The sequence below is a fragment of the Chinchilla lanigera genome, unplaced genomic scaffold (genome assembly GCF_000276665.1).
Source record: "Chinchilla lanigera isolate Chin_1 unplaced genomic scaffold, ChiLan1.0 scaffold00033, whole genome shotgun sequence".
Lineage (NCBI taxonomy): Eukaryota > Metazoa > Chordata > Mammalia > Rodentia > Chinchillidae > Chinchilla > Chinchilla lanigera.
This window is the reverse complement of record NW_004955434.1, coordinates 16,299,694-16,326,363: the sequence shown is the minus strand read 5'-3', so window position 1 is coordinate 16,326,363 and position 26,670 is coordinate 16,299,694. Positions and strand designations below refer to the sequence as shown.

The window sequence follows — 26,670 nt, the reverse complement described above, 5'->3', positions numbered from 1 at the left end:
TTGTTGGTAAAGAAGAACTCAAATAAGGCTTCCTGCATTTAATATGACCTAGTGATAGTGACGGTGAAAATTTTGGCAAGATTTAAACTCTTTTTTTCTATTGCCTCTGTATGCCTATGAAAAGAATTTCACGTGCAGGGCGTACTAAGTACATTTTTGTTGAATATCCCTGGGAAAATTCTTCAGAATCATGGGTGCTTCCTCAAAAGCTTTCATATCATTTCAAGAATTTCTTAGCTTCCTGAATCACTCAGTCGCCACTCACGGATTTAACAGCGTCTGTGCCACCAATTCTCTGTGAATTATCTGCTTGTCTTTAAGGTTGATTATCTTTAAAAAGAAAATGTCAACCTATAGGAGGATGTTAAAGGTATTCTATTCTAAAAATAGAATTTTATGGATAAAATACTTTGAATTTAACTTGTAAAATTAAGAGTTTAGGATATTAAAACTCAAATGATGAAAGGAAAGTAGCAAACACGTCTGTAGATGCGATAAGTAAAACTAAGATCAATTTATGCCACGGAGCGCAAAATGCCGATTGATTTCACTGGTCCTTTTGTTCAAGCCAGGTGTAACTCTGGTCTTGGCTCCGTTTAAGGAATGAATTTAGTAGTTCTTAAATAAGCAGTTGTCTTCACATCTGCAGTTTTTAATTATTCAGTTTATTGTTAGGTAATAATTATCCATTCACATAGAAAATCTGCCAAATGGACTGTATCATGCTGCATTCTTTACAGATTCCATTCAGTTTGTTTAAAGGACTACAGATCCTTTTACAGTTGTTCCCATGTGCTGTGTTTAACCCAGACACAGCGTGAAGATGTGGTCAGTGGCTGTTTAAGTTGGAGCTTTTGTGCGTAGGTGGGTGGGTTTTACTCGTTTTTTGTTTTATTTTTAATTTCCACCTTTTACATCATTTGGGAGAATATTATAATTGATGAATAATGGTTCTTAATATTACTCTAAAAACTTAAACTACAAACATTTCTTTCAATGCCAGTCACATTCTCTAATGAGCCTATACAGATATTGTCTGATACACCTGGAAGACATTACTGTTTTATTATCTGAGGTATAATGGCACCTAATTTTGTAGCAATTATCCCAGGATAAATCTTGGTTAGAATGACATGTTTAGTCACGTTATGTACATTTGGTTTGGGAAATTAGAATTCATTTTGCATTTAAAATGAAATATACTTTGTTCCCAGGGATTTACTTCCCTGTAAAAATCATCATGTCTAGTAATATAAAGGAAAAAAGGAAAAATCACCAATATATACTCTTAAAAATCTCTTAGTGGTAAATGTTTTATTTGTGGATGGAGGAAAAAGCTTCTAAGAAATCTTACGCATAGGCTGATGAGCTAATCATTTACGTTGGCCCCTAGGCTGTTCATGAATCAGACCTTTCCAGCCTAGCCCTGGTCATTCTACCAGGATGCGGTTAGCGGTTTCACGGCCTCAGTGACTGTGGGGGGAGCCATTAGCACCATTAACATGGGCCAGAAAAAGTCTGTGATGTCCTTGTGCTTCTTCTCAGTTAATAATGTCTCTGCTTTCATCAGCCCTTGAGAATATGGAGAGCTTTGCCATTGATTTCTTTTAGCCAAAAATTGTGTTTCTGTCTACCTTGGCCTAAGAATAGAGTGACCTCCTGTTTCATCTGCTGTGCTCTCGCTGTACCTTTACACTCTGCTATCGGGGCCAAATTCTAATCCTGTAAGATCTGCAAATTTTAACAAAACAAAGCAGCCAAACATTACAGATCTCTGTATGCTGTTTCTTGCCATCATGGTTTTGTTTTCTGTTCTGTGTAGTTATAAAGGACACTTGAAGCCAAAAAATACCGTGTATGAAGACTGGAAATCTCTTCCCTCAATACGTGGAACTATTTCCCTCGGATGTGTTTTTCATTTCTGCCCTGTCATTTCTTCCACTTTAATAAATGGTCATGTTCTTTGGCATTTGTGATTTCTCTTCTGTAAAGCAGGAGTTGACATTTTAAACTGAATTGGAGGGAGAAAGTCGAGATGGGCAGAAATGTCATTGTGCCCATATCTTTCTCCTTGTCTTCCCTCCGTAGGAAAAACGTTGCAAGAAGAGCAGATTGAAAGGGTAACGTAGCATAAGCTTTGGTATAGGCATGCTGAGGATGCAGTCTTTCCAGAATGTTCTTCCACACAGAATGGTGTCATGTGACAACCCCTCTACACTCCACGCCTGCCAGTGGGACTTTTTTTATAGAGAGAAGTAACACAAACATTTAATTGGAGCCAAAATGAATTTTAAATGTCTACAGTTTCCCCTGAAAGATGTAGTCAATAAAAGAAAAAGATAGCGGGTGTGAAAGAAGGAAAAGAATTTATTGTGCTAAGGAAATTACTTTTTTTTAAACTATGAGAATGCTAAATTCTATCTGGCAGACATCCTGCCTTTAATATGTATATTCAGTTTAACAGTCCTGGCTCAGGCAAACCACAAAATCTATGCGAAACACTCTAAATTAGGACCTCAAATATTGTTCAAAGACCATAAGTTCCCAGTAATATGGGAAATTTCATAGGAATTTTGTAAAGTATGAATCTCCCTGTTGCTACCTTTACAAAAGGAGAACACCACTCTAGACTGGTTGGTTTATTTCTTGAATCTGTTGCTTGTAATACCTAGTCAAAATTTGAAGTTTCCTGTCAGAGAAACAAAATAAAGGAGTAAGGAAGGTCACTAATGAACTAGCAGACAGATGTTCAATATGTATTCTGGAAGATGCAGACTATTTAAAAATAACATAATTAGCTTTAAAAGAAATGTGGGCTTTTTAATTTTGAAATGTGTTTGTTGATGTTCATGAAATATAAATTAATACATAAAGTAGTAAAATATGTATGTCTCTGTCCATGATAAAAGAGCCATTCAGTGACAATGACTTTGGAGTCAATTTGATATTCTAGTTCTGATGTAGCTTGTAGACTGATATATACTCAAGTATAAGTTTAGGGCATTACGGGCAAACCTTCAGCGACAAACTTAAGACGATGCCATTAACTACTACATAGAATCTAGTTGCGCACCGACAGTTCTTTAAATCAGTAAGTATTTTGCTATAAAGACTGAGTTGTTTAAGTACATGTCTGTTGTGCTCAGCACCTCTTATGTTTCCTTTTAGAAATTTCCTTTGCCTTCCTTGCCGCACAACCTTTACCCTAAGTGCAGCTTCAGCAGCACTAACCCATTTGCTGACGCTCTGCAGTTCAACGCTGACCAGGTTGGGTAACGCCCGTTGTCTTGCCAATGCCTCTTGCAGATGTTTTGTGTTTTGTTGGTACTGTGCTTTGTCCCAGTTCACTGTTTACTACATTTGAACAGGAAAAAAATCAAAACAAAAAGACAACCATGTGTTTGGAGTGGGCCTATGAATTTTCTGTGAGAGATTATTTTTATAGCTGAAACTAAATGCCCCTTTCCGAAGAGGAAAGGAGTAACCGGAGTCCAGTGCCTTTCCTGAATTTAGCTGTGATTTAAATTTTCTGATACGCACGTTTTTGCCAATTGCCAAATACATGAACTACTTTGGCACATAATTTCTTTAAAACCTTACATTGGTTTAAAACCTTTCAGAGTTCCACAGGATGGTCATGAAAGCTCTTGTATGAGTTAATCGTTCCATAAGTAATTGTGCATGTGTCCTTGCAGGAGTCTGTTGAATATTCATTAAGTGTGGCTGTGCACATGTCTCAATCAGGAAACTTAACTGTTTCAAGCCTCATAAATCTATATTTGGATATTCTCATATTCTGATAAAACGATAAAAAGCAAACTTGAAACAATTTACAAGAATTTATATACCATAATTTGATCATGGAAAGGAAGAAAGTTGTCAACAATTTCTTTTGGGAAACATTTTATAAATATTCATCAGATTTTCTTGTTTTTGTAATATGGATAACAAAGATGCCATTTCTGAAGGACTGTGTTTCTTATCACTGTAGGAATTACAGAATTCAAGTAGAATTATCTTCTACTGTTCCCCAACTAACCCTTTTGCTCCCACACCATTTAAGGTTTGTCTTCAATGTGAAATTTTTGTAAGTGGGTGTGTTAAAGTGTGAAATTTGTGTATGTTATAAACCTCGTGTACATACATGTCATTGAGTGATTTCCAGTGCACTTTGCATTTTTGCCAAAAAGGCTAAAGTACGTTTGTTAAATATTTATGTTTTCCTTAATAAATTTTAGGGAGTGTTAATAGCAAGCCGATTAGATAGTCTTGATAAAATGAGGGTGCCAGTAGTAGTAAAATAGAAGACCTAATTGTACCTCAAGTAAATAGAGGCTAATATTAGTTTTGTAACAAAATCAACTATGTTCAGACACCATTTCAGTATGTCACCAGTATTAAAATGGTATGACTAAAGTCCTGAACAACTTTTAAGATGGGCACGTTTTGTTTCTTTGTCCTTAAGGAAAATAACAGTCCAAAAATTGTACAGCAAGATTTGTAAGATGTACATCTACAGATTTGTTAAAAGTAATGGAAGTTTACATTAGATTTTATTGCAGTTTTTCAAAATGAATGGACTTAGTTCATTCTTGCTAAAGAATACTTTCTATTATTACAGAAAATAAATTTTCTTTCAAAAATACTGAAGTAGATTGTGTAAGATCAAATGAAGTTGTTTTATATGTTGATTCATTTTTATTTGTGCATTATTAACTAGAGAGATTTAAGGAACCACATTTGTGAAAATAACTGGGATTTCATTTGCACGAGAAACTTGCATCTACTTGGCTGGTGTTGTGTAAACTGCACATTTTAGTGCAGCAAATCCTGGAATCTCACAGCCGATCCCGTTTGGTCTCTGTCACCAGTGTGGCCAGGAAGTTGAGCGTTGTCTCAGTCACCTCAGAAGGATCTCATTCAGCGTCACGTTGTTTTAGTGTTGGTGTATTTTGTAGTATTCTAATGTTGGGCACCAACCGATGATTGCTAAGTATTTGTGCATCGATATCATTTGATGTGTTTTTATTATTAGGTGTAGTAATTTCAAGTCTTTAGTTTTTCTAGATATATAAAGAAAACAAGTTATGTGACATGATTTTTATTGAGAAACAAGTAAAACAAGGAATAGGATAGGTAGAAAACATCTGGAAAAACTTCATACAAGGGCTAATTAGTGGGTGTCCCTGACCCTGGTTGCATACTGTCTTACTATGGCAGTCAGAGGAGACAGTATGGTATGATGCAAAGTGCACCCATTGTACTAAGAATGAAGCGAAAAGAAACCTAGTACCCTGGGGTGATTTTTGAATGAAATACTTCAATTTCCATGACCTCACATTCAAAAAGTTTATTCATGTACAAAATGCACGGACTGGGTGACTTAAAGAACTTTCAAACACATTCTGTTTGATAGTATGTCATGTAAGGACTTGATAATGCCCAAATGATGTTTTAAAAATAGGACCTAAGTGACAGTAAGTGTGCCACGTTTTGGTTTTGTGTGACGTATTCTCTTGTGTTTTCTCGTTTCCCGTGCGAACTACTTTGACAGAAAGCTAGTGTTGTCCCGTAGAAGCACACGTGCTCAGATCTGTGTCAGTGTGCTCGGTGCTAACAGACTGACTGCCCTGGTAGGCGTCTGCATGCAGGGTGCTCTCTTTCGTGGGTTTGTTGAGAATCGTTTGGAGAGAGGATTCAGGTAGCAGAAAAGATTGCTTTACATACAGACTCACCAGCAAGGTCTGCAGGACAATTTCCTTGTTAATCTCCTCCTTTGCCTCCTCTGCCTTAATCTCTTCCTCCTGCTCCCTGCCTCCTGTCCCTCCATCGGCTCCTCCTCCATTTTGTTTCTTGACCGACTTTTCTAGACCCCTATACCCTGCGCAGACCCCTGCGTATTTATAACTTTTGAGTGAGAATCTTTTTCCAAAGATTCTCAGGGGAAATTTTAAAAATTTTCTATCATAGGTCCTTTAAACGTTCAAATTGAATAACTCCTTGACATAATAACACAGAAGAGCTCAGTAAATTGTGTTCTAATACTATTTGTGTGTTTAACTTTACCTGAATCCTATCTAGTATTTCTTATGTGCCTACATGAGCTTTCCATGGTTCAGTAGGTATTTTAAAGCCAGGTTTTGTGTCTGACGTTGCACTGTAGTATTTCTCTTCCCTCAGGTTTTGTTCCGTGGATTGCAATACCCACTGCATTCCTCCTGTTCCCGCAGGCACCCAGTCACTCCGAGACAGAGCCAGAGAAGGCTCCGTCATGTGATGCTCTTCAGCCCTCGTCTTCAGCATTTGCAGAAATGGGCAGTGATAATGCACAGTCATCTGCAAGCAAAGCCTCAGAGGACACGGACAAAGAGGATGAGTTCGGTTACAGCTGGAGTGAGTTGTCTTTCTGTGATGGGCTTGATTATAAGCGGTATGAAAATAACTCTGAAGCTCTCAAAGCTTCTGCCTTAGAGGAATAGTATGTTTCAGCTTCGGCAACACATGCTGCCATTTTGTGTGGGAAAAGTACTGTCTGATTTAGTGGCATACAACATACGTTCCTGAGGCATAAATTCAGAGTTTTCCTTTCCTTTAAAACCGCATTGCTGTGAAAGCCCCTTTGCTTCTGACATGAGAATTGAAGAGGACAAGGCCTTTTCTCAGAACAGTGCATAGTCAGCTATCTTGTGGTCTGGATATCTAGGCCTCGGATTTCTCATTATAAAATCTACTAGCCATTGATATTACACCTGAAAATTGTGGTATTTTCTATAATAGTATGGTAACATAGTATGATATTTGAAATCAAAACTTTGGTCATTTGTTAAGTTTTTTAATGACTTCCAAATTTTAATGCACTGGTTACCTCTTTTGAAAAATACTGTTCTTCCCCCGGTTTGCTAACATTGGATTGGATAATGTCTGAGAAGTACAAAGCACAAGCCTGATGTACAAGAATCATTCAAAAGCAGCTAATAGTAGGATCCATGGGTGTCTCTATTTTCTAAGGAAACAGTATTGGACAGGAAGAGAGCAAACATTCATCCAAAGCTTGCGAATGTGTTATTATGTTAAAGTTTCCTTTAAAAAATCTAATTATTTTCTTTAAGAAAAGTATAGTACATACTTTTAGAACAAACAGAAATAACTGTGCTGTTAGACTGCAGGGCTCACAAAGTGACAGTTTATTTAAACTAATATAGTTAAGAGTCAATGTAAAATGCAGCCCATTAGCCATTTAGTGATTTTCTAAGACATGATTTGTAAAGTTCGTAGTTTTTTTGCTATTATCAATGGTATTAGAATATGTTATTATCTAATCAAGGTAAGCAGAATGTGTATTTTCCATCATCAGGCCACTCTGTAAGTACGTGACTTAAGACAATGTATGAGTAATCTGTCGGGGTGCACTGGGTGACTGGCTCAGCTGGCCCGGACTCCAGGGTGACTCACGCGCACAGGCGTTAGAGCAGAGAACCTACCTTCCTTAGCGGAAAGGAGGAAGATACAAACTCTGCCTCTTGAAGATGTGGAGTGGGAGATTCAGGTTGTCTCACCTAGTTGGGACACATCCCACAGCTGGAACAGTGACATCAGTGTGCTCTGGCCCACTCACTTCCTGCACTGTGGATACGTGAGCCAGGCGGCTCCCCACCACGAGAGAACGCACAATGTAGACTTTTCGCCGGGAGAGGAGCCCCTGTGATCAGTGAACGCAAAGGTCCCGCGTGCTTGTGTGTTTCGCCCTACAAACGATAAAGTAAATTTCCCTTTCACTGTAGGCTTTTGAGGGTTTGTAAATGTAAATAATTGCTTCTCTTGGGCCTGATAATATTAAAGTGAACTTATTAATCAGAAACTGTGCTCACACACCCTTGACGCAAAGAAATTCCTCAACGTTGGGGTATTCTGGGAAACCAGTTCTGATGCCAGGCTGCCAGTCTGTTTTTCCTTTAGCTCCCAAGATTACATTTTGGTGCAGATAATGCCTTTTTGAGCTAAAACCAAGTAGTGTACTGTGGTAAAGTATATTTGGCTATGACCTAGCTTTCCATACATACGGGATTGTTGTTGTTTTTATGTTTAGAAAGTATCAGAGAACGTTATGGAACCCTAACAGGCAAGCTCCATATGATTGAACTGGAGAAAGGTCAGAGTGGTTTGGGCCTAAGTCTCGCTGGGAACAAAGACCGAACCCGAATGAGTGTCTTTATAGTGGGAATTGATCCAAATGGAGCAGCAGGAAGAGATGGTCGATTGCAGATTGCAGACGAACTTCTAGAGGTAAATTCTTATGGACAGCTTTGATTTTTTTTCTTGCTATATCAGAGCAGTGGAATCTCCAGAATCCAGAAAATACCCAGACCTCATATGTTGATGGAGAAAACTGTCACTGGCCTAATAAAGTAGGTGCATCGCAGCGAATTTGGCTCCAAACCAAATGTCTACTCAGAGAGTTACCATTAACTTCCCCTAAAAGGTCGTGACTGCATCGTACCAGAAACAATTTTTGCTCCAAGATGGTAATAAAAATCATACTTCAAAGACATTTTTGTGCTGCATTTTTATTAGCAGCTTTTGAAAAGTGAAATGACTAGCCATTCCCCAGTCATGGCGCTAACCCACCGGGCGTTCTGGAAGTTAAATCCCTGTGGGGTAAGTGGTGCGGGTGAGGGGGAGTGGGCTCCAAGGTTAAGGCTAAATAACCCGTGAAGTAGCTTAGCCAAACAAAATAAACTTGTGAAGCAAACATAATAGCGTTTAGAATTCTCTTTATTTGTGCTGTTGGCCCTTGCTGCCTGTGGAGAGCACCCACGTATCTGCGGATTGCGTTCGTACTCTGCCCTGTGAGCTGGCTGCGTTCGGACAGCAGTGGCTCCTGACCGGAGGGCTGAGCCTGCACTCTCTCTTGGGTGCTGTGCTGCCTAGGTGCAGCCTGCGCCTCTGTTTGAGTCTCCCTAATGTCAGACTTCTCCTCGTAGCCTGTTTCTGGGACTTGAGTCTGGGAAAAGGGAGAGCAGAGGACTTCCCAGGAGGGTCTTTGTAGGTCACATAGCCCTTGCTCTGCAAAGCAAGTTGGAATCCAGTGCCTGTGGGCAAGTCTGCTATCTCTCTCCTGTCGTTGATCCACAAGGTGCTTCTGCCAACAGTCCCCGGATGTCAGACGTCGTGCACATCATTTTAATGTTGGCGTTACTTTGCTTTTTTCACATCAAAAGTCAGGCTCATTTTCTAGTGAGGAGAATACATAGAGTATTTTAAAGAAAAAAGTTGTACTAGGTAAGAAAACAAAATTTACAGAGTTAAAATTAGCTTAACCAGTGATACTTTTTTTTATTTTCACAGATCAATGGTCAAATTTTATATGGAAGAAGTCATCAGAATGCCTCATCAATTATCAAATGTGCCCCTTCTAGAGTAAAAATCATTTTCATCAGGTGAGAACTTTCTTTCACTGGTTTACGAAATACTTTTTATTAACATTTAGAATTGAGATTTTTTGAACAAAAAATAAAACATTTGTGTATCTGTGTGATTGCTGTAGTTCCAAGTCTTTAGAGTTAGCGGACTTTGTCCAGTATTTGACTCTTGAAGTAAGAGGATGGAAATAATATTATGACATTTTGGGTTGATGCTCTTTTATGCTTTCAGAAATAAAGATGCATTGAGTCAGATGGCTGTATGTCCCGGAAATACAGCAGAATCTTTGCCTTCCACTTCAGACAGTCTTCAACATAAGGAGGTATTTGTAACTTACGTTTATCTCGCTGGGAAAATTTGATTGATGATATTCCTGTATAAATTGAGTTAACCATTATAGACCATGTACAGGGATAGCAAAGATAAATGACTTATCACTTTATTGCAAAAAGAGTTGATAGCATGGTCAAGATGACCCTCGCATACATAAGCACAGCACATGTGTGCAGGCCACAGTCAGAGTCTGCATGGGCAGTAGTGTGAGTAGGAAGGGGGGTGTTCGTTCTGCCTGTGGGGAAGGAGTGGAATAAGACTAAAATAAATAAACAAAGCAGACATGATATACAGGTGTCTGATGTGATTATCAAAATAGAAAATACAGAAAAGAGGAGCAAATGCTGTGAAAATACATACATTCTTACTGAGGCAGCTGAAGAATGAAAGGCCTGTTGGGAAGCTTCGTAGAAGTACGCACTTGCACATTTGGTCCAGGGTTTAGAGATCAGTTCCCACACAGAGATTTTTCATTTATTGGTCATGGGAGTTGTAGCAGTTGCCCTCCTAGAGCGTGTAGGAAGAACATGAGGACTTGCACGTTCTCATGTAGCAGGGCAGTGAGGAGGAAGGCTAAGGAAAGAGGTCAGGGAGGAGGAAGAGGAAGGACTGCGAGGTTATACAGCCATAGAGGAGGGCATGTCTCAAGAAGGGTGTGTTGCACAGTCTCAGAAGCTACGGAGAGGTCCAGTAAGAGGATGTGAAGGAGATTCCCTGGGTTGGGTAACTGGCAGATTATTGGGAAAGCAATCAAGAGATTTCTCAGGAAAGCAAATGACGTATATGAAATTAAGGAGAGAGGGTAGTGGTTACATGGTGACAAAGAAAGAGCTTTTTGATGATAATTGGATTTTGATCAGCTTTGGATACATGTGTAAGAGGGATAAAAGAGTTAGGTGCGGTGGTGCATGCTTGTAATCCAACCGCTTTGGGAGACTGAGGCGGGAAAATCACAAGTATGATCCCACCTGCACAGTTTAGCCACTTAACAAAGCCCTGGCTTAAAATTTAAATAAATTGTATTAATTATCTGTCCCATAACTGAGACAATATCCCCAGCCACAGTTTAAAGAAGAAGAGATTTAATTTGGCTTATAGAGTTAGGGTTTAGTTCGTGATTGGCTGGCTCCAAGGTGGGAACTTCACCAAGGCCATGGCAGAGCAGAGTTACTCCAGTCAGTGTGTTCAGGAAGAGGAGCACAGACCCACAGTGGAAAGGAAAAGCTTCCAGGTAGGACCATCACTGTGGAAGAACGTGGTGGAGAGGAGGTGCCCAGTTCGTTGTGGCCAGGAAGTGGAGAGAGCACAGGGAAACAGAACCAGAGAGGAGAGGACAAGGGACCAGACACAGACCTCCGGTTAAATCTCTGAACCACCGCAGCACACCTACATATGTGCTTTATCCCATAGGCGGACCTCAAAGCCAAAAGAGTTGACAGTACACCGTAATGGTCGAGTAAATTAAAAGGGCAGGGAGGTGGCTCAGGGCAAAGGCCCTGGGTACTATGCAAAAATAAATGAATGAATGTCATGGAGAGAGAAGGTCAAATTAGAGGAGTAATGCTTGTTATCAGTAGGGGGAGGGGCAGGAACTAAAACACTTTCTGAGTGGATGTGTAAACATTTGTGTGTAAGGTGAACATGCAAACCATTCTCTCATTCTGCTCGTTTCTGATTTTGAACTGAGTCACATTGTTATTTAACATGGATAACTTATAAAGGAGAAAGTTTCATTGTCCCATTAATTTTCCTAAATGTGGTCATTAAGAGAATGGAGTATTTTAACAGTTTTCAGGTACAGCATTTAATACATTCTGAACTCACGTGATAGGTAGCACAGAAAGAAGAAGAAGGACACTTCTGCTGGTGCTCTGTATCTCATGGTATTGCCGTCCGGTAGCTGGCTGCTGTTAGATTTCAGTATGGAGTAAATCCAAGCTGACCTCTGAACTGCTTGGTTGTTTTTGTTCCAAAACAATTGCTGTCCAGTCACTCCCCCTAAGTACTTCACAAGAATGTAAATCTTACAAATGCCTTAAGAGAGTAAACCAGTGAATTGTGCTCTATGAGATAATTTTGATTAAGTGGGCCGTATAGTTAAGCAACCAAAAATACTAACCCTGAATTGCCTCTTCTGTCCTTTCCTTTTTTCTGTCAGGTAGAACCAAGTGTTGCTGCTCCTGAAGCGATTGCGGACCTCAGCTCATTTAAAGATGTGCACTGCCTGGAGCTGCCCAAGGTGAGTGCACGTGGCGTCGGGGCGAGACGGTGGGCACGAGCGGGCACACCCTCACAGCCCGTCACAGGCTCTGAGGCTCAGGCCCGTGGTCTGCCAGCCACAGCCTCAGCCGCGCCGCGCTCGGCCTTGTTAGCACAGCCCCTGCCCCGTGCTCACTCGGACCCACCTACGAAGGGGAAGCTTTTGGGCTGGGCCCAGAAGTTTGCGTTTTAGGAAGTTTCTCTTGATGATCCTAATGCACAGTAAAATGTGGAACCACGAGCTAATCGTTCCTTAGCAGGGGCCCAGCTCTCTGTGTTTATGATTGTTTCAAGGTGTGAAATTCATCATCTCTCCTGTTATTCATGTAACCCTGTTAGAGAGGAGATAAAATAAGGAGTAGAAGGTACAGCCTTGTCTCATAAAATTCAACACTCAGATAGCTAGAGGTTTCACTGGTGGACAATCAGTGAGGTATTTGCTTTGAAAAAATCTAAACCTTAGGCTCAAATGATGCTTTAAAGAGGTGGTTTGCTGAGCAGAAACCTCCGTATGCTTTGACGTATTCCAGGTGGCGCTGGAAAGGAAGGGGACACGGTTGAGCAGGAGGACAAGCGGTAAAATGAGTGCTGGGCAGGAGAGGAGACAAGAAAGTGGTGGATGGGAAGCAGGGGATATTTACGAAAAGTGCTGCAGACGGGCGTGAGTGGTCAGCACACTGCCACCCCGCCGTGAAGCCCAGTGCGGTGCTCAGAGGCCGGAGCCAGAGTCGTTATTCGGAGACTGAGTCGTTCTTCATCACATACATGGCTAACACACGGCGTGATCTCTCTCTGCCTCGGCCTCCTCCCCGTAAATGAAAGGCCATAATAGTGCTTATGTCAAAAAATTGTAAAGATTGAATGAGTTGCTTATAAAATAGCATAATTACTGGCACATTTACTTCTCTTCTACAACAGAAAAACTAATGCAAAAATGGGTTGCTCTCATCCTAGAGACCTAAGGGGAGTTTTTATTATGCGCTATTTTGTAATAGTAAGAGAAAAACAGAACAGACGTCAGTGACGCCTTTGCCTTTTCTACCAAAGTCCATACACTTCATTAGAATTCCTCGTTCCGCTGTCGGTAGGGAGAAGCATGAGGTGTGATAACCAAAGCGTGGTCAGTGCTGCTGGCAAGTGCCGTCTTACCAGGAGGCAGGCTCATCAGAACGTTACAGTGCGGCTCATCCCCCTTACCTTCTCCCTGCATGGGCTCCGTGCACCTTCCTGTTCCTCCCCAAAGGCAGAATGTCTGTGAAAGGCAGGCGTTTTGAATCAGTTCAGGACATCTAAAGAGTGCAACCAGCGACACTTAATAAGGGACAGGAGTGATCGAGTGTGTCCCGAGTGAAGGGGTGCATTGAGGGGGACTAGCAGGAAGCGTCTTCTTCTGTAGTAAACTTCTAAATTTAAGCTTTTATGGTATTATCATCATGCTTCACACGTTTTCCTCTCTCCAAAATGAGGGCAATAATAGTCCTTACCCTGTTGACTTATAGTGAGAATTAAGTATCTATTACGAAAATTAAGTATGTGTATATAAGGATTGCCCGTTGCTGTTGTCGTTGTAATTATTAGTAATGAATAACCTGGCACAAAGATGTCCCACTGCTTCTGGGCACTAGTTCTCTCTGATGCTTTCTTTTCCTGCCTCAGTCCATCTAAGGTGTCCCATACGTACCTATTGTCATGCTCTACTCAGAGCCTTTCAAGGACTTTCAGCATCAAACAGACAAATTGCAACTCCCCGGCTTGGCGTTTGCCAGTGGGGCAGACAGAAGCCTGGTCTCTCTGCCAGGTGCTCTTGTCACATGTTGAGTGGGCTCACATTAGAAAACCTCTTCGTCACGTTGGTCCCCAGTTGCTGCTTGTGTAAATGGAGCTGCCTTTATCAGAAAGTAGCTGTTGGGACTGGATAAGATGCACAACAGGCTTCCTTTATTCTGTATTGCAAAGCTGATCTCTTCAGTTAGCCTCCTGCTGGCTTATCCCTGGATGTCTGTTACATACTGTTTACTTTCCGAATTAGCTTGCATCTGTTGAAAAATCCAAGATCTTAAAGAAACTCGATGCATTGCCCACAGAAAGTTTCCATTTATATGTAAATTTCAGATAAAGTAAATCTGACAAAATACCAAAATGAGTAAGGGGAATACTCAAGAATCTTTTAAAAATCAGGTAAATAAGCAATTATTCATGATGGTAAGTGTGAGGTGTGGAGTCACGTATACACTCTGGCACAGAACCATTTGACTTCTTCTTTGGGCCTCACTTTCCTTACCTGTAAGAGGGGAAAATAATAAGTTCACATTATAGATACCATTGTAAAGATGAAATGAAAGAATTTGTCTAAAGTACTTATCTCAGTATTTTAGCATAGTTATTTTCATTTTATATTTTTGAAATTATGAGGTTCTAAGTGGCCCATATGATGTATCTTAGAAAACTTTGTTGAGGGCTATCTTGGTTACTGTTCTCTCATTGCTGAGACAAAATACCTGACACCCAAAATTAAGGAAGGAAAAGTTTAGTTCGCTTGCAGTTTGCGGAGGTTTCAGTCCGTACTCGGCTGGCTCCAAGGCAGAGTGGCACATGGCAGAGGACAAACGTTCCTGGTGGTGGGAGACAGCAAAGCAACAAAGGAGGAGCAGCTGCGAACAGCCTCCTTCCGTCCCTTACATTGTATGCACGCTGCCCACCCGGCTGCACCAGTGCGGGATGGGTGTAGCACACCTATGATCCCATTGGACCATACGTCAATCACCAACTCCAGAAGCCCGCCCCTGGCCTGCGTGAGGCTTTGAGGGGACGTCTAGGCACAAAACCATAGCAGGGGCCGTTGCTGAAACTGGTGGTAACACGTCACTCTGAGCTGCGTGAGTGCGCTCTGCCCCACTGTGGGGCAGCACGGGAATGGAACGCACTCAGACAGGGGAGCTAACCCATTTCCTCACACGGACGCGTCGTCTGAAATTCTGTGACAGTCACATCTCATCTTTTCCAGCTAACTTATTTGAAAACTACTTCAGTAAGTAGAACCACGTTTGCTCGTCATGTCATCTACTTCTTAGCAGTCTTGTGAGACTGCTTAACAAATCCAAGTGATAGAGCTAAGACTTACTCTGGCTGACTCCAAACCCTGTCTTCTGTTGCTGATTCCAGTTCGCAGTTGGGCCCCATCTACCTTTTTTTTTTAAAGCCCTTGAATGTTCCTTATAAGAATCTTTTACTTAAGTCAGACCAGTTTGAATGAAGAGCCCATGGTGAATGTTGTGAGACTTCACCCTTCCTTGCCTTTGCTTATTCTGTATCCCTTCAATTGTCCTTTCTCTAAGTTTATCTAAAGCCCACATATGTGCAAGACCCAACCTGAAGACCACTTGTTTATGTTTAAATATTTCTTCAATGTTCCGGCCTACGTGATACTTACTGTAGCACCTTCATGTAACGTGCTTGACGGTGCTTGGCCTCTTTGTGGCGGCTTCCCTGTGGGTGTCTTTTCTGTACCTCTCACGTGCACATGTGCTGTGCGAGGAAACTTCAGTACTGCCTCACCTGCACTGCAGGCCGCGTTGTGTGCACACACGGCCCTGAGGGACACGAGGAGGAAGGGCTGAGGGAGAAGACACTGAGATCCGGAGTCGGAAGGAGGGGTGGTTTTTACATTGCCTCATAACGGCAGCTCTGCAAACATGCCATTTCTCACTTTAGAAATGCTCCTAACAAGCCTATTATTTTTCTTTCTAATCTTTTTTTTAAAAATGGGAAAATGGAAATATAAGGGGAAAGTTCTCGTGCATATAATCTAAACCTTCAGTGGCTGACTGAAATCCTACCTCAACTTGTTGAAAATATTTTTTAATTAAAGGTCACAGTTTACCCCAGAAAAATGCCACAAAGCAGATACAACCTTCTATGCCTTTTAGGTCTGTTTAGCATTCATGCAATTTTATACGGTGAAAGCCTTTAAATACAGTGTAGAGGGTTTTTTTTTTTTTTTTTTTTTGAGTTTTAGAAAATCTATCTTCAAAAAGGTCCTCTAAAAAATAATAGTAGTTTGTCTAGCTTAAAGCCAGTTCTAATTCTCGTTTACTCTTCTGTAACTGTCTAATTATACAACTCTTTCTCCCTCTGCAAGCGTCCTGCATATGGTAGTATTTTAATTAGTGCTGAAGAACAGTATTTTTCAGATCTTTTCTTGCCAACAACTATATAAAGAAGTAAGGTGAAAAGTTGAACAATTAGATAAGAAATTGCACCTCTCTCACCACGTATCCATTCTTACATGTTTTCCTGCTTTTCTGATACCAGTAAACTGTAGATACGCATATTCTCACTTATTTTTGTAATATGCTAAGTGCAGTGAGGGCACGCAGCTGTGCAGCTTACTGTTCCTTCCCTGTTGATTCCTGCTGCTGCAAATTACAAACAGTGCTGACCCAATATTAAATCCGTCAGGTTTAATCGAAGAAGAGAATCTGTGTTCTCAAGTAACTAGCAGCAGTCTGCAAGGGTGGTTGGTACTGGGATCAGGACTCATAAAGAGCCAGTGCCTTCCCTCTCTCTGCGCAGCCATGCAGTGTCAGCGTGGACGTAAAGCTGGTCTTCCTCTGGGTCTAGAATGGCTGGGAACCGCAGCTGAGGCTGTGTGCTGCCTCTTTTTAATGTTGTTGGGGAGACAGTGTTCCAGCGTTCTGAGAAGTCCCAGATTCATCCTAATTAAATGAGTGTAGATCACTTGCTTACACTTCATCTAGGGATTGTGGCCATGGGAATAGAATTGTAAGGTGGACTTGGATCATTCGGACCTGATCTTTGGAGCTACTTATGCAGTATTACATGACAAATTACAGTAAAGCTTAGCAAACTTCGAACAACAGGCAGTTAGTGAGGCACTTAGTTTCTGTGAGTGTGGAATGCGGAACCAGGTCAGCTGGGTGGTCTGGCTTGGACTCTCGTACAGTTGCTGACAAACTGCCAGACAGGGCAGTTAACCTAAAGGTTTGCCTGAGGCTGGACATCACTTCCAGTGTGATTTTCTTGAAGTTACTGTTGGCAAGAGGCCTTCTCATGGGGCTGCTTGGGTTCTCCATGACACAACAGCTGAGCTCTCACAGCGAAAGTGATCCCAGGGAAGGAGCAGGAAGTAAGCTCCGCTGCCTCTCTGGGCACACCTGGAAGTCATGCACCATCACTTCTGCTTTATCCCGTTAGAGTCAAATTGGTGAGCCCAGCCCGGCTGTTGGGCTCACTGTCTCGAAGGGATCAGCAAATGAGTGCTTTTCCAGTCTTACTCCTGCCGCCTTACTAGTACATGCAGGAAAGGGGGCGAGCTGAGGCAGGGGGGCTGGGAGAGATGGAAGGGAGAGGGTTGCTAGGGTAGCATGGGTGGGGTGGATGCCTAATGAACATCTGCTGATTGTACGAAGGGGTAAGACGATAATGAGTGTTAGGGAGGAAATCAGCACATGCCTGCTGTACCAAAAAAGAACCTTCATGAGTGTCAGGTATTATTACTGCTTATTTTTTAGATAAAAATGTTTGATTTTTCTAGGTAAGAAAATTAATGTTTAGAAATGTAAAGTGGCCTATTTAAATTTGTTCAATCAGGTATAAAATAAAATAGAAACCTCTGGAGTCTCCTTTATCTTACACTCATGCCTAATTGGCTAAAGGAAGGTGGTAGAGGGAGACGTCCGCTGACCGTGGGAAATACAGCAGACATTAACAGCCTTGCTCGGAAAAGCCAGGGCGGGCCATCTTTAAAACAGTGGTGAAACCTCAGTGTCACAGTCATGACCATGACTATCAGAGGGTAACCTCTGCTCTCGCGTGTGTTTCAGAGAAACCATGACAGGATTCCTTTTTCTTTACTTTCCCTTTGCATATTTTTCCTGGATGAAAATTATAGTGTAAAACGTTATAAGCTGTGGCCAGAATGAAAATTCAAAACTCTATTTTAATTTTATTAAAATAAACATTAGAGAAAGGTAAGAACAACTGTTATTGAACATATGGTTTTGATGAAAGAAAGTATGGAAAAAAGTAGACGAAGTCGGTGTAGCTCTCCAGCCTTGGCAGGTTTCCAGGGCATGTTTCTGGGCTCAGAGACTTTTTAACTCCGCAGCAAATCAAAATACTCTTCTGTGGAGGATCAGTTCCTGGTGTTCCATCCCAGAAAGGACAGAGCATGCACCAGTAATTGCATCTTCCTTGTGGAAGAGGAAGTGCGGCAGAAAAGAATGAAGGAGTCAGACTTGCTTTGTTATTTCGAAACTGCAGAGCAGAAAGAGAGGAAGCAGGGTACTTCAGCTGTTTCTGAATGGCGAATTCCGACAGCCAGTTACACAAGGCTAAATTTGCAAGTGCTAAATGTTTCAGATGAATTATTGAATACATTTTTGCTATCTGGATATTTTGCTAAAGTTACTAAAGGTGTCAGACATATGGGAGGATGAAATCACTTGACTGTTTGAGGGAGAATTTTTTCTTTAGAAAAATCCAAAAGTTTGCTTAAGAAGAGATTTATAATAATGAACCTAGAGTTTCAATTGTTTTCATAGCCCTTGGGTAGAAGAGTGTGTTTAGAAGTTATAGGTACATCTCCATTTAGATACCGCCAATCTGTTCCACGTCTTCTGTACTCTTGGTTTTTTCTCTAGGACCAAGGGGGTTTGGGCATCGCTATCAGTGAAGAAGACACACTCAGTGGAGTCATCATAAAGAGTTTAACAGAGAATGGGGTGGCAGCCAAGGTGAGGCTTTTCCGTTCTCACTGTCATGAAGTGGTGGAAGAGGGAATGACTGCTAAAAATCACTCAGAAGCAACTCCGTTTCCATCTAGGATGGACGCCTCAAAGTCGGAGACCAGATCCTAGCTGTAGATGATGAAGTTGTTGTTGGCCATCCCATTGAAAAGGTACTTCTCCACCATGCGGTGAATGGTACTGCCACCCCATCCTTGGACATGACTGAGGTGTATGTGTAGGGAAGAAGTCACAGGGAATTAGGGCTGGGTGCCTACTAGAAGTTTCTTAAGGAAAACAAGTTATTAGGAAGGTCATCAATTCCTATTTTCTACTTTCCAATAAAGGCGAAGTTAAGATGTTCACTATTGTTTGGATAGATTTTTCGGTATTCACTGGGCATTTTTGATAAATGTGACTTCCATTTTCCTTTACAAAAAAATTGAAATTGAAATTCATAAGCGGTGGCTCCTTCATATTATGACCAGAGAGATATTTTTTCTTATGTGTATTCCACTACATATCTATATTATACCTTGCTTTAAAAAAAGGCTTTAAGACTCAGCTATTAAATGGATATTAGTTTTGAACAGTCCTTTGTATCTGAGTCTTTGCTTCAAAATGATCATACTTGGAGTCATATATAAGTGTCAAAAAAAGCTTTTTTTCCCAGAGATATACTGTTCTTTTTTCTACTTCTACAAGAAAGAACTGTGGTCAGCACAGGACTTAGAATAGAAATTAGCTGTGGCTGTAATCTACCTTAAGCATTTGGAGTAACTACAGTAAAGCCATTTCTTTCTTAATACTCGAACCCGACCAGGAAGTCACTGGCCTCTGCTTCTTTTCTTTCAACAACAGATAGACTCGAGTGACATTGGTGACTGACATCTGTATACGTTCCCTAACTTGTCTTTGAATTTTGTTTCCTATCCACACCAACACCTCGGCAGTTTATTAGCCTGCTGAAGACAGCGAAGGCAACAGTAAAACTGACCGTTCACGCTGAGATTCCAGATTCCCAGACTTTTCCTTCGGCAGCTGGTGCAGCCAGTGGAGAGAAAATGAACAGCTCGCAGCTTCCAGTGGTCCCACAGTCTGGCTCCCCGGAACCGGAACCAGAGTCCGTCCGAAGTAAGGGCTGAGCTTCTGAGAGTCCTGCACGTATGGCAAAGTCTGCAAAGGGTCCCTGGCTGGGAGCCAGGTGCCTACCTGCAGTTCACTGTCTGAAAAGCTTTAGTGGAGAAGTCCTTTAGAGAACGGATAGTTGGAGAGAGGGGCTCCTGAATAAAGAATGCTGGACTGGGAGGAGGGACATCTGAGTGCTGTGTTCTAAGCACACATGGTGCCTTAGGGAACACACCTTCCCCTTTTGGCCTGAGCTGCTTCCCTCCAAGCCCAGGGAGTCTTCTTTGCTAAGCAGGAGTCTCTTGCAGAGGCCACCTGTGATCCCAAATGATAACTAATGAATTAGAAACACTGTTTGGTAGGTTCTTTTTTAATGCTGACAAACTAAACTTTTCTAAGCCTGGGTCTTCATATCTGTAGAATGGATACACAGTGGCCCTGTTTTATAGATAGGATATCAGGACTGATTACTACTGGAGAAATGCTCATGCTGCATGCACTGTAGATCTGCGTTCTGTGGCCTGCGTACCCTCGAAGGTCACACTGGTGCATTTGGAAATGTGTGAATCATGGGGAGAGACTTCAGTGTAGCATGAAACTGCCAGGCTAATACATGAAAGCAAGTTATCCCCCTAGTTACGCTGTAGATACACTGATGTGTAACAAAATTTCAAGCTCTGCAGCATCCATATGTTTGAGAAATGATTTAAACAAATTTACTTTTTCTGCAGTTGGTGGGACTCTGATAAAAGTAGTTCTGTCCTTAGAAAGAATGAATAATTTGCTGAATGGTAAAACATTTTATGGAAATGTTCTCATTTTTCAATTTTATGTTTGTCCCTAAATAACATTGTCTATAAAAGTATTAAATGCTAAATTAAAGCAGCATAAAAGAAAATGTCTTACACCTGTTCCTGCCATTACAGGAAATGAAAATAGTCTGTTTGTGATTTCCTAAAAAGAGAACATCTTGTCTAAAGCATACGCTACTTTACCAAGTGCTTTCCCAAAACATGCTATTTACCTCATGTTCTTTGTTATGTAATGAAACATATGATAAACAGACTTCCATAAAATAAAATGTAGAATAATATTTTGCTCATTTCTTCATAATATATTCAAGTCTGTGCTGTATACTCCAGAGTTTATTATAAGAGTTTATAAAACATTAAGTGAAAACAAAAGAAAAAAAGCACAAATTTATTTTTATTTATATACACCTATATATGAATATGTAAGAAAAAGTGCTTCAGGGTAAGATAGACGTAAAATAAAAATATAAGAAGGTCGAAGAATAGGTACCATAACCAAATTAAATGGTGTGTTTTGTGGTCTTTTTGTAAATGTGCTTCTAAGTTCCTGTCACATAGCTCAGTTCTGAGTTTAATAAACTTTTTTTCATAAAATACGTTTGTCTCTGGTGAGACGTAGAGTATTAAAGGGAGATTTGTTTTCTCTTCACAGCCAATCCTTCATATCTCTAGCAATTAAAAAAATACAGAAAAACGTAAAGAAATAATGAATCAGGTCATTGTGTACCACTTCTTAAATTAATAGTGACGATTTAGCTTTGACACTTTTAAAGAGAACAGCGGAAAGACCTAAGGCAGACTTGAAGTCTCTCTGCCCCCGCTTTGGGGCATGTTTCTGGCTCCATCGCTCACACACAGCCTGTGTGGGGCCTAAGTTTGATGCATGCACCTTGTAATCCATTTGTATCTGTATTTTATTTCATCTCTGATTTATTTTAGGTACAAGCAGGTCTTCAACACCAGCGATCTTCGCTTCTGACCCTGCAACCTGCCCCATTATCCCTGGCTGTGAGACCACAATTGAGATTTCCAAAGGGCGAACCGGGCTGGGCCTCAGCATTGTGGGAGGGTCCGACACGCTGCTGGTGAGCGCTCCCGTGCACAGGGGCTTCGGGCCTCTGGGCGGTCCTCAGATGTGCCAAGAGAACATGACCAGGAAGATTTCTGAGTTTTACTAAATGAAACATAGAAGCTGAGAAAACATGTACTTCATGATCATTTTAATGTATATGGCACATATTCAATAGGATACTGGGATTATTACTTCCAGTAAGCCGTTACCGACTCACTAAGTCCTCTTAGTGATTATGACCTCTTACGATTGTGACCTCTAGTTTTTAAAGCGTTTCTGTCAGTTTACCAGCCCTTGACATATTTTAATTTCCTGTTTTACTAATATCCAAGCTAGGTTAGACCTAAATTGAGAGGCATCTGAAAAACTGAATTATGTGGGGATGACATTTTCTAAAATTTGAAAATACTATAAAATTATTTCATTTGTAGATAGGAATGATGATGTATATCTATGGTATTACTATATGTATGATTATGTTTCATATTTTCCTTTGAACTTGCCTAGGAAAATAGAAGCTTTTGTTGCCTTTTAGCCAAAGTTGTATAGTTAGCATTTCCTGGAATTATGGTACGTGGCCCTCGTGGGGTTCAGTAAAAGCAGGGAGCGTTTGGGCTCAGCATCCCCTCGCCATTTCTGGGTGAGAACGGGGTAAAGCCCGGTGTATTGTGTTTGGGTCCCCAGGGCGCCATTATTATCCATGAAGTTTATGAAGAAGGAGCAGCATGTAAAGATGGGAGACTCTGGGCTGGAGATCAGATCTTAGAGGTACGGGATGCCTGTTTCATTCAAAAAATAACAGCCAAAGGCCGTGGAGGGTGTGTGTTTCTTTCTTTACTTCTCTCTCCCCCTTTCCCGCCCTTTTCCTGTTTTCACTGAACTTACGCTTGCCTCGCCGCCCGTGTCCCGTTTCTGTACAGGTGAATGGAATTGACCTGAGAAAGGCCACCCATGATGAAGCAATCAACGTCCTGAGACAGACACCCCAGAGAGTGCCCCTGACACTCTACAGAGACGAGGCTCCCTACAAAGAGGACGACATGTGTGAGGCCCTCACTGTGCAGCTGCAGAAGAAGCCAGGAAAAGGCCTCGGACTGAGCATTGTTGGTAAAAGGTGTGTCTGGGGAGAGCAAACGCAAGGACCTTTTGGAGATAACCCCAGCACTAGTGGAATCTATCAGTGGCTCGGGTTTACAGGCAGCTGCCCTGGACCAATCACTAACAGAGCATGGCAAGATACTAAGTCAGTGTACGGGGATTTTGAAGGTCCTCAACAAAAAGCCTTCTGGTGTTTTTAAAGTAACTGCTGTGTGCAGGAAATACGTTCGGTTCTGAGAAATAGAGATAAGATGTGGCTCCTGACCTTAAAAACGCATAGTGAACAAGAAACATGTCCTCCCAAAAAAATGAGTCGATTGATAAGACACAGACACATTGTAGGGGAGTCATACAGTACACGAAAGAAAAAAGAGACCAGGTGACCCTGTTTTAAAGGAAGTGGATTAGGGAAAAAAGTTCCAAGAAAAGAGGTGCTAATACAAGTAATATCAAGAAATATTAAATGCCGTAAATCTTTCATTTTAGTATTATAAACCCATTGAGATCAGAATATGCTATACTTAAATGAAATCAGTGTTCAGTAAAATGTGATATAGTCGGCAGTGTCCCTAAGTTAATAACAACGCTCTCAGGCCTCAGATATCAACAATTTCAAGGCAGCTTATTTTTTCCATTGAGTCAAAATTTATGCAGTTATGACTAGAATACTCTGGAAACAAGCACTTCCAAATTCCCAAGCCAACGCAGTCTCACCTGATTTTGCATTTCATTTCTGTGTGGTAATAAAAGAACTTTTATACCAGTTTGCTCTCTTAGAGACAGTTGAGTATTTTTTTAAACACACAGGAAGAATATAGCATACTATTTGAATCTCGGTGGGATATGTCTAAAAAATTAGACATTCCTTTTTAGGAGCACAGCATCAGTAGCTTACATTTTGGGAAATAAGGTACACTTAAATTCATTTGTAAATAAGCGGCCACAGTATCCGTGGTCCTGAAAGCACTGTGAAGACTTCCAGTAGTAGTTCCTGACGAATCGCCATGGGAAGAGCATGCAAAAAGCCCGTCTAACCCGACACCCTCACTCTGGAGATGGGAAAGCACAGGAGCAGATGGAGTATGGCTTCTTTGGGGTTGTGACCTTGGCGAGAGCAAGTGATGTGCTGCAGCTTCACTGTGCATTTCTGTTTACAGCTGCTGTTGAGATGAACGTGAAGATTCGTGTTCGGGGGTTTTTGCTTTGCGCTTTTTGTGTCTTGCGCTTTCAGTTTTGTGAAAGGATGGGACTAGTTTAGTATTTGCTTATTTTGTATAAATCAATGTTATATAAAAGTCAGTTGAAATGATTTAAACGAAAAGACATCGTAATAATGATAGTTAAATTTTGAGTAACAAATACTTTGTAAATGTTCAATAATGTTAATGATGTCAGTGGTAATAGAAACATATTTAAGTAGCCACAGGTCAATGTCCCTTTAAGGCCTCTTTATTCTATAGAAAGAAAAATAAATTTAACACTAATTCTTAAGTCCCATCTTTACCATTTACTAACTACCTGGCCCATACAAGGAGAGCAGTACTTACTTTTATTCACATTGTATAATTTAGAAAGAATAAATTCTTATGAAAATCTTTTCAATCTGTGGAATACAGTAAGATATAAGATAGTATTTGTTACAAACTGTATTCTAATAATTTTCCTTCATTACAAACTCTGAAAAATAGATATAAATGTTTCATTATAAAAAGTTACAAAATAAGCATTGCATTACAGTTCAGAAACAATCATGTTCAAATCCAAATTGTTTGCAGAAACGATACTGGCGTGTTCGTGTCAGATATCGTTAAGGGCGGAATTGCAGATGCTGATGGAAGGCTGATGCAGGGAGACCAGATATTAATGGTGAACGGAGAAGATGTGCGTAATGCCACGCAGGAAGCTGTTGCTGCTTTGCTAAAGGTAAAAATCAAATCCCAAAATAACTTCTGTGTAACAGTACGGAAGAAGAAAGAGAATTTAACATGGAGCCACCAGCGCTACACTAGTGACTGGACTTTACCTACGGAGTAGTCTCAAGTAAAACATATTACCATATTTCAATAAGAGATTTCCAAATAGTGAATTTATGATTCGTTGTTTAATATGTTATTGTATATTTACTTGGTGGTAGTAGGAATTACTAGTTGACTGTCTGAAACATTACTAACTCTTTTATTTTTAAGGTGAGTTTTGTGTGGAATATTTGTTTCTCCATGGTATCTCTGTATTTATTCTTACAAATTCTGATTTAAAGGAGACCGTCATCTCACACACTGCCCTTTGCAAAGTGATTGGGGAGCACTGTTCCTTGAGTGCAGATCATAGGAAGCGAGAAGGTACCCATGGCATCTCTGGAGATCGTGTGTTTGGGTTTTCCTGTCTTAGCCCCTTCCTTAACTCCTTTTTGAACCCAGTGAAGTCAGCATCTTTCTGAAAGATGATGAATAAAGTCACAAAGAATGTGCCAGAATGATTTTGTTTTATAAGATCCACAAAGGGAATGTTTGGTTGAAATCCTAGACTGACTCAAAGCTGTTGAACAGTTTTAAAGTTGATGTTTAAAATCAGGGTTGGATAGGTCATCCTGATGTAATGAAGGTGATTCTTTGTATATTCATCTGACAGCACCCTTACTGGGAATTACTCCAGCCATTATAAGGCTCCATTTCTAGGTATCACTCTAAGCTCAGTTACATTTTACTTTGTAAAATAGATTCCCTCCAATGAGAACTCTCCATGAGAACCATTTTCTGACTGGAGAAGTAGAGTTAATCTCACTTTAAAAATGGATTGCTGAGTACAGAATAGCCACTTAAAAATCTAGTTCTTGAGACTGTAGACATATTCCTTATTGGGGAATATCACATTTCCTAGAGAGATTTGCATTCCTGTAAGTAAAAAAGGCAATGACCATATCGTTGCTTCCTTTCACCTTACATGTTTTTGACTGAGGAAGTACAATTCAAGGTTTACTAGAAGATCATCAGGAGCCATGTCCTGGCTACATGCTCACAGGGGCTATACAGTAGCTCTCCTGCAGCTGGCAGGTGTGCGGCTAGTGGTAGCTTCTTAGTGGCTGGACTTCACGGACGGGTGTTCTAGCTGAGCTTCTTGTCTTGGTCTCTGTGGTTTGGATAGCATCTAGCATATGGCTGTATATATAAATTCAGTTATTTACAAAGTGCACCTTAAAACTTTCATTTCTTAAAGGTGTCAATCATTAAAACAAAGTAACCAGCACTTTCAAGGAGGAAGAGCTTACTTTTGGAAATTAATTAAAACACGACTGTTAGCTTCAGTATACTGATATATTTTTAAAAGAAGGAAGTATCCTAAAAATAACATTAATAATAATTAATTAAACCAACCATTTTCAAAAATAATTTAGTAATATATTTTCAGGAGCTTGGCCAGCTCCTGGTCTCCTGAAAGGAGTGTATGACAAAGGCTTAAGTAACAGACAAGTAGGATGGTTTTGGGGTCCTGGAAGGTCAGAACGGTCTTAGAGCTAAGACAGGGACTTCTCTGAATTGCCCGTATTTATTAGATTTCAGACAAGTTCAGTGGGGAGGGGGTGGGCGTGAGGAAAATTGAAGGGAAAAGCTGATCTAAAAGCAGGAAGCTGAGCAAGACCTTGAGAACTCAGAACAAAGTCATTCTTCAGGCACAAGATCTTGTTACTTGAGAGAACTGTCTTATCGCTCAGGTTGGTAGTTTATTCCTCCAGAATAGCAAGTGAGAGCCTTGCTTCAGCTGTGGTGTTATGTTGTCTTCAGAGCACTGTGGTCAGCAGTTTAAC

General features: G+C 40.8%; 1 protein-coding gene across 9 annotated transcripts in view; it reads left to right on the top strand.

The window, feature by feature from the left end:
* The window catches only part of Mpdz (multiple PDZ domain protein), a 147,731-nt gene that overhangs the window by 105,490 nt on the left and 15,571 nt on the right, over positions 1–26,670 (top strand). For 6 of the 9 annotated variants that reach the window (XM_013516315.1, XM_013516317.1, XM_013516316.1 and 3 more), the window contains 13 exons: positions 3,169–3,267; positions 6,231–6,393; positions 8,087–8,283; positions 9,346–9,437; positions 9,652–9,742; positions 11,912–11,992; positions 18,675–18,767; positions 18,857–18,931; positions 19,712–19,892; positions 21,638–21,783; positions 22,455–22,538; positions 22,691–22,884; positions 24,644–24,791. In XM_013516315.1, coding sequence (XP_013371769.1) covers positions 3,169–3,267; positions 6,231–6,393; positions 8,087–8,283; positions 9,346–9,437; positions 9,652–9,742; positions 11,912–11,992; positions 18,675–18,767; positions 18,857–18,931; positions 19,712–19,892; positions 21,638–21,783; positions 22,455–22,538; positions 22,691–22,884; positions 24,644–24,791 — 1,644 coding nt within the window. The remainder of the gene's footprint in view (positions 1–3,168; positions 3,268–6,230; positions 6,394–8,086; positions 8,284–9,345; positions 9,438–9,651; positions 9,743–11,911; positions 11,993–18,674; positions 18,768–18,856; positions 18,932–19,711; positions 19,893–21,637; positions 21,784–22,454; positions 22,539–22,690; positions 22,885–24,643; positions 24,792–26,670) is intronic. The other 3 variants (XM_013516322.1, XM_013516321.1, XM_013516319.1) reach the window with 1 other exon arrangement.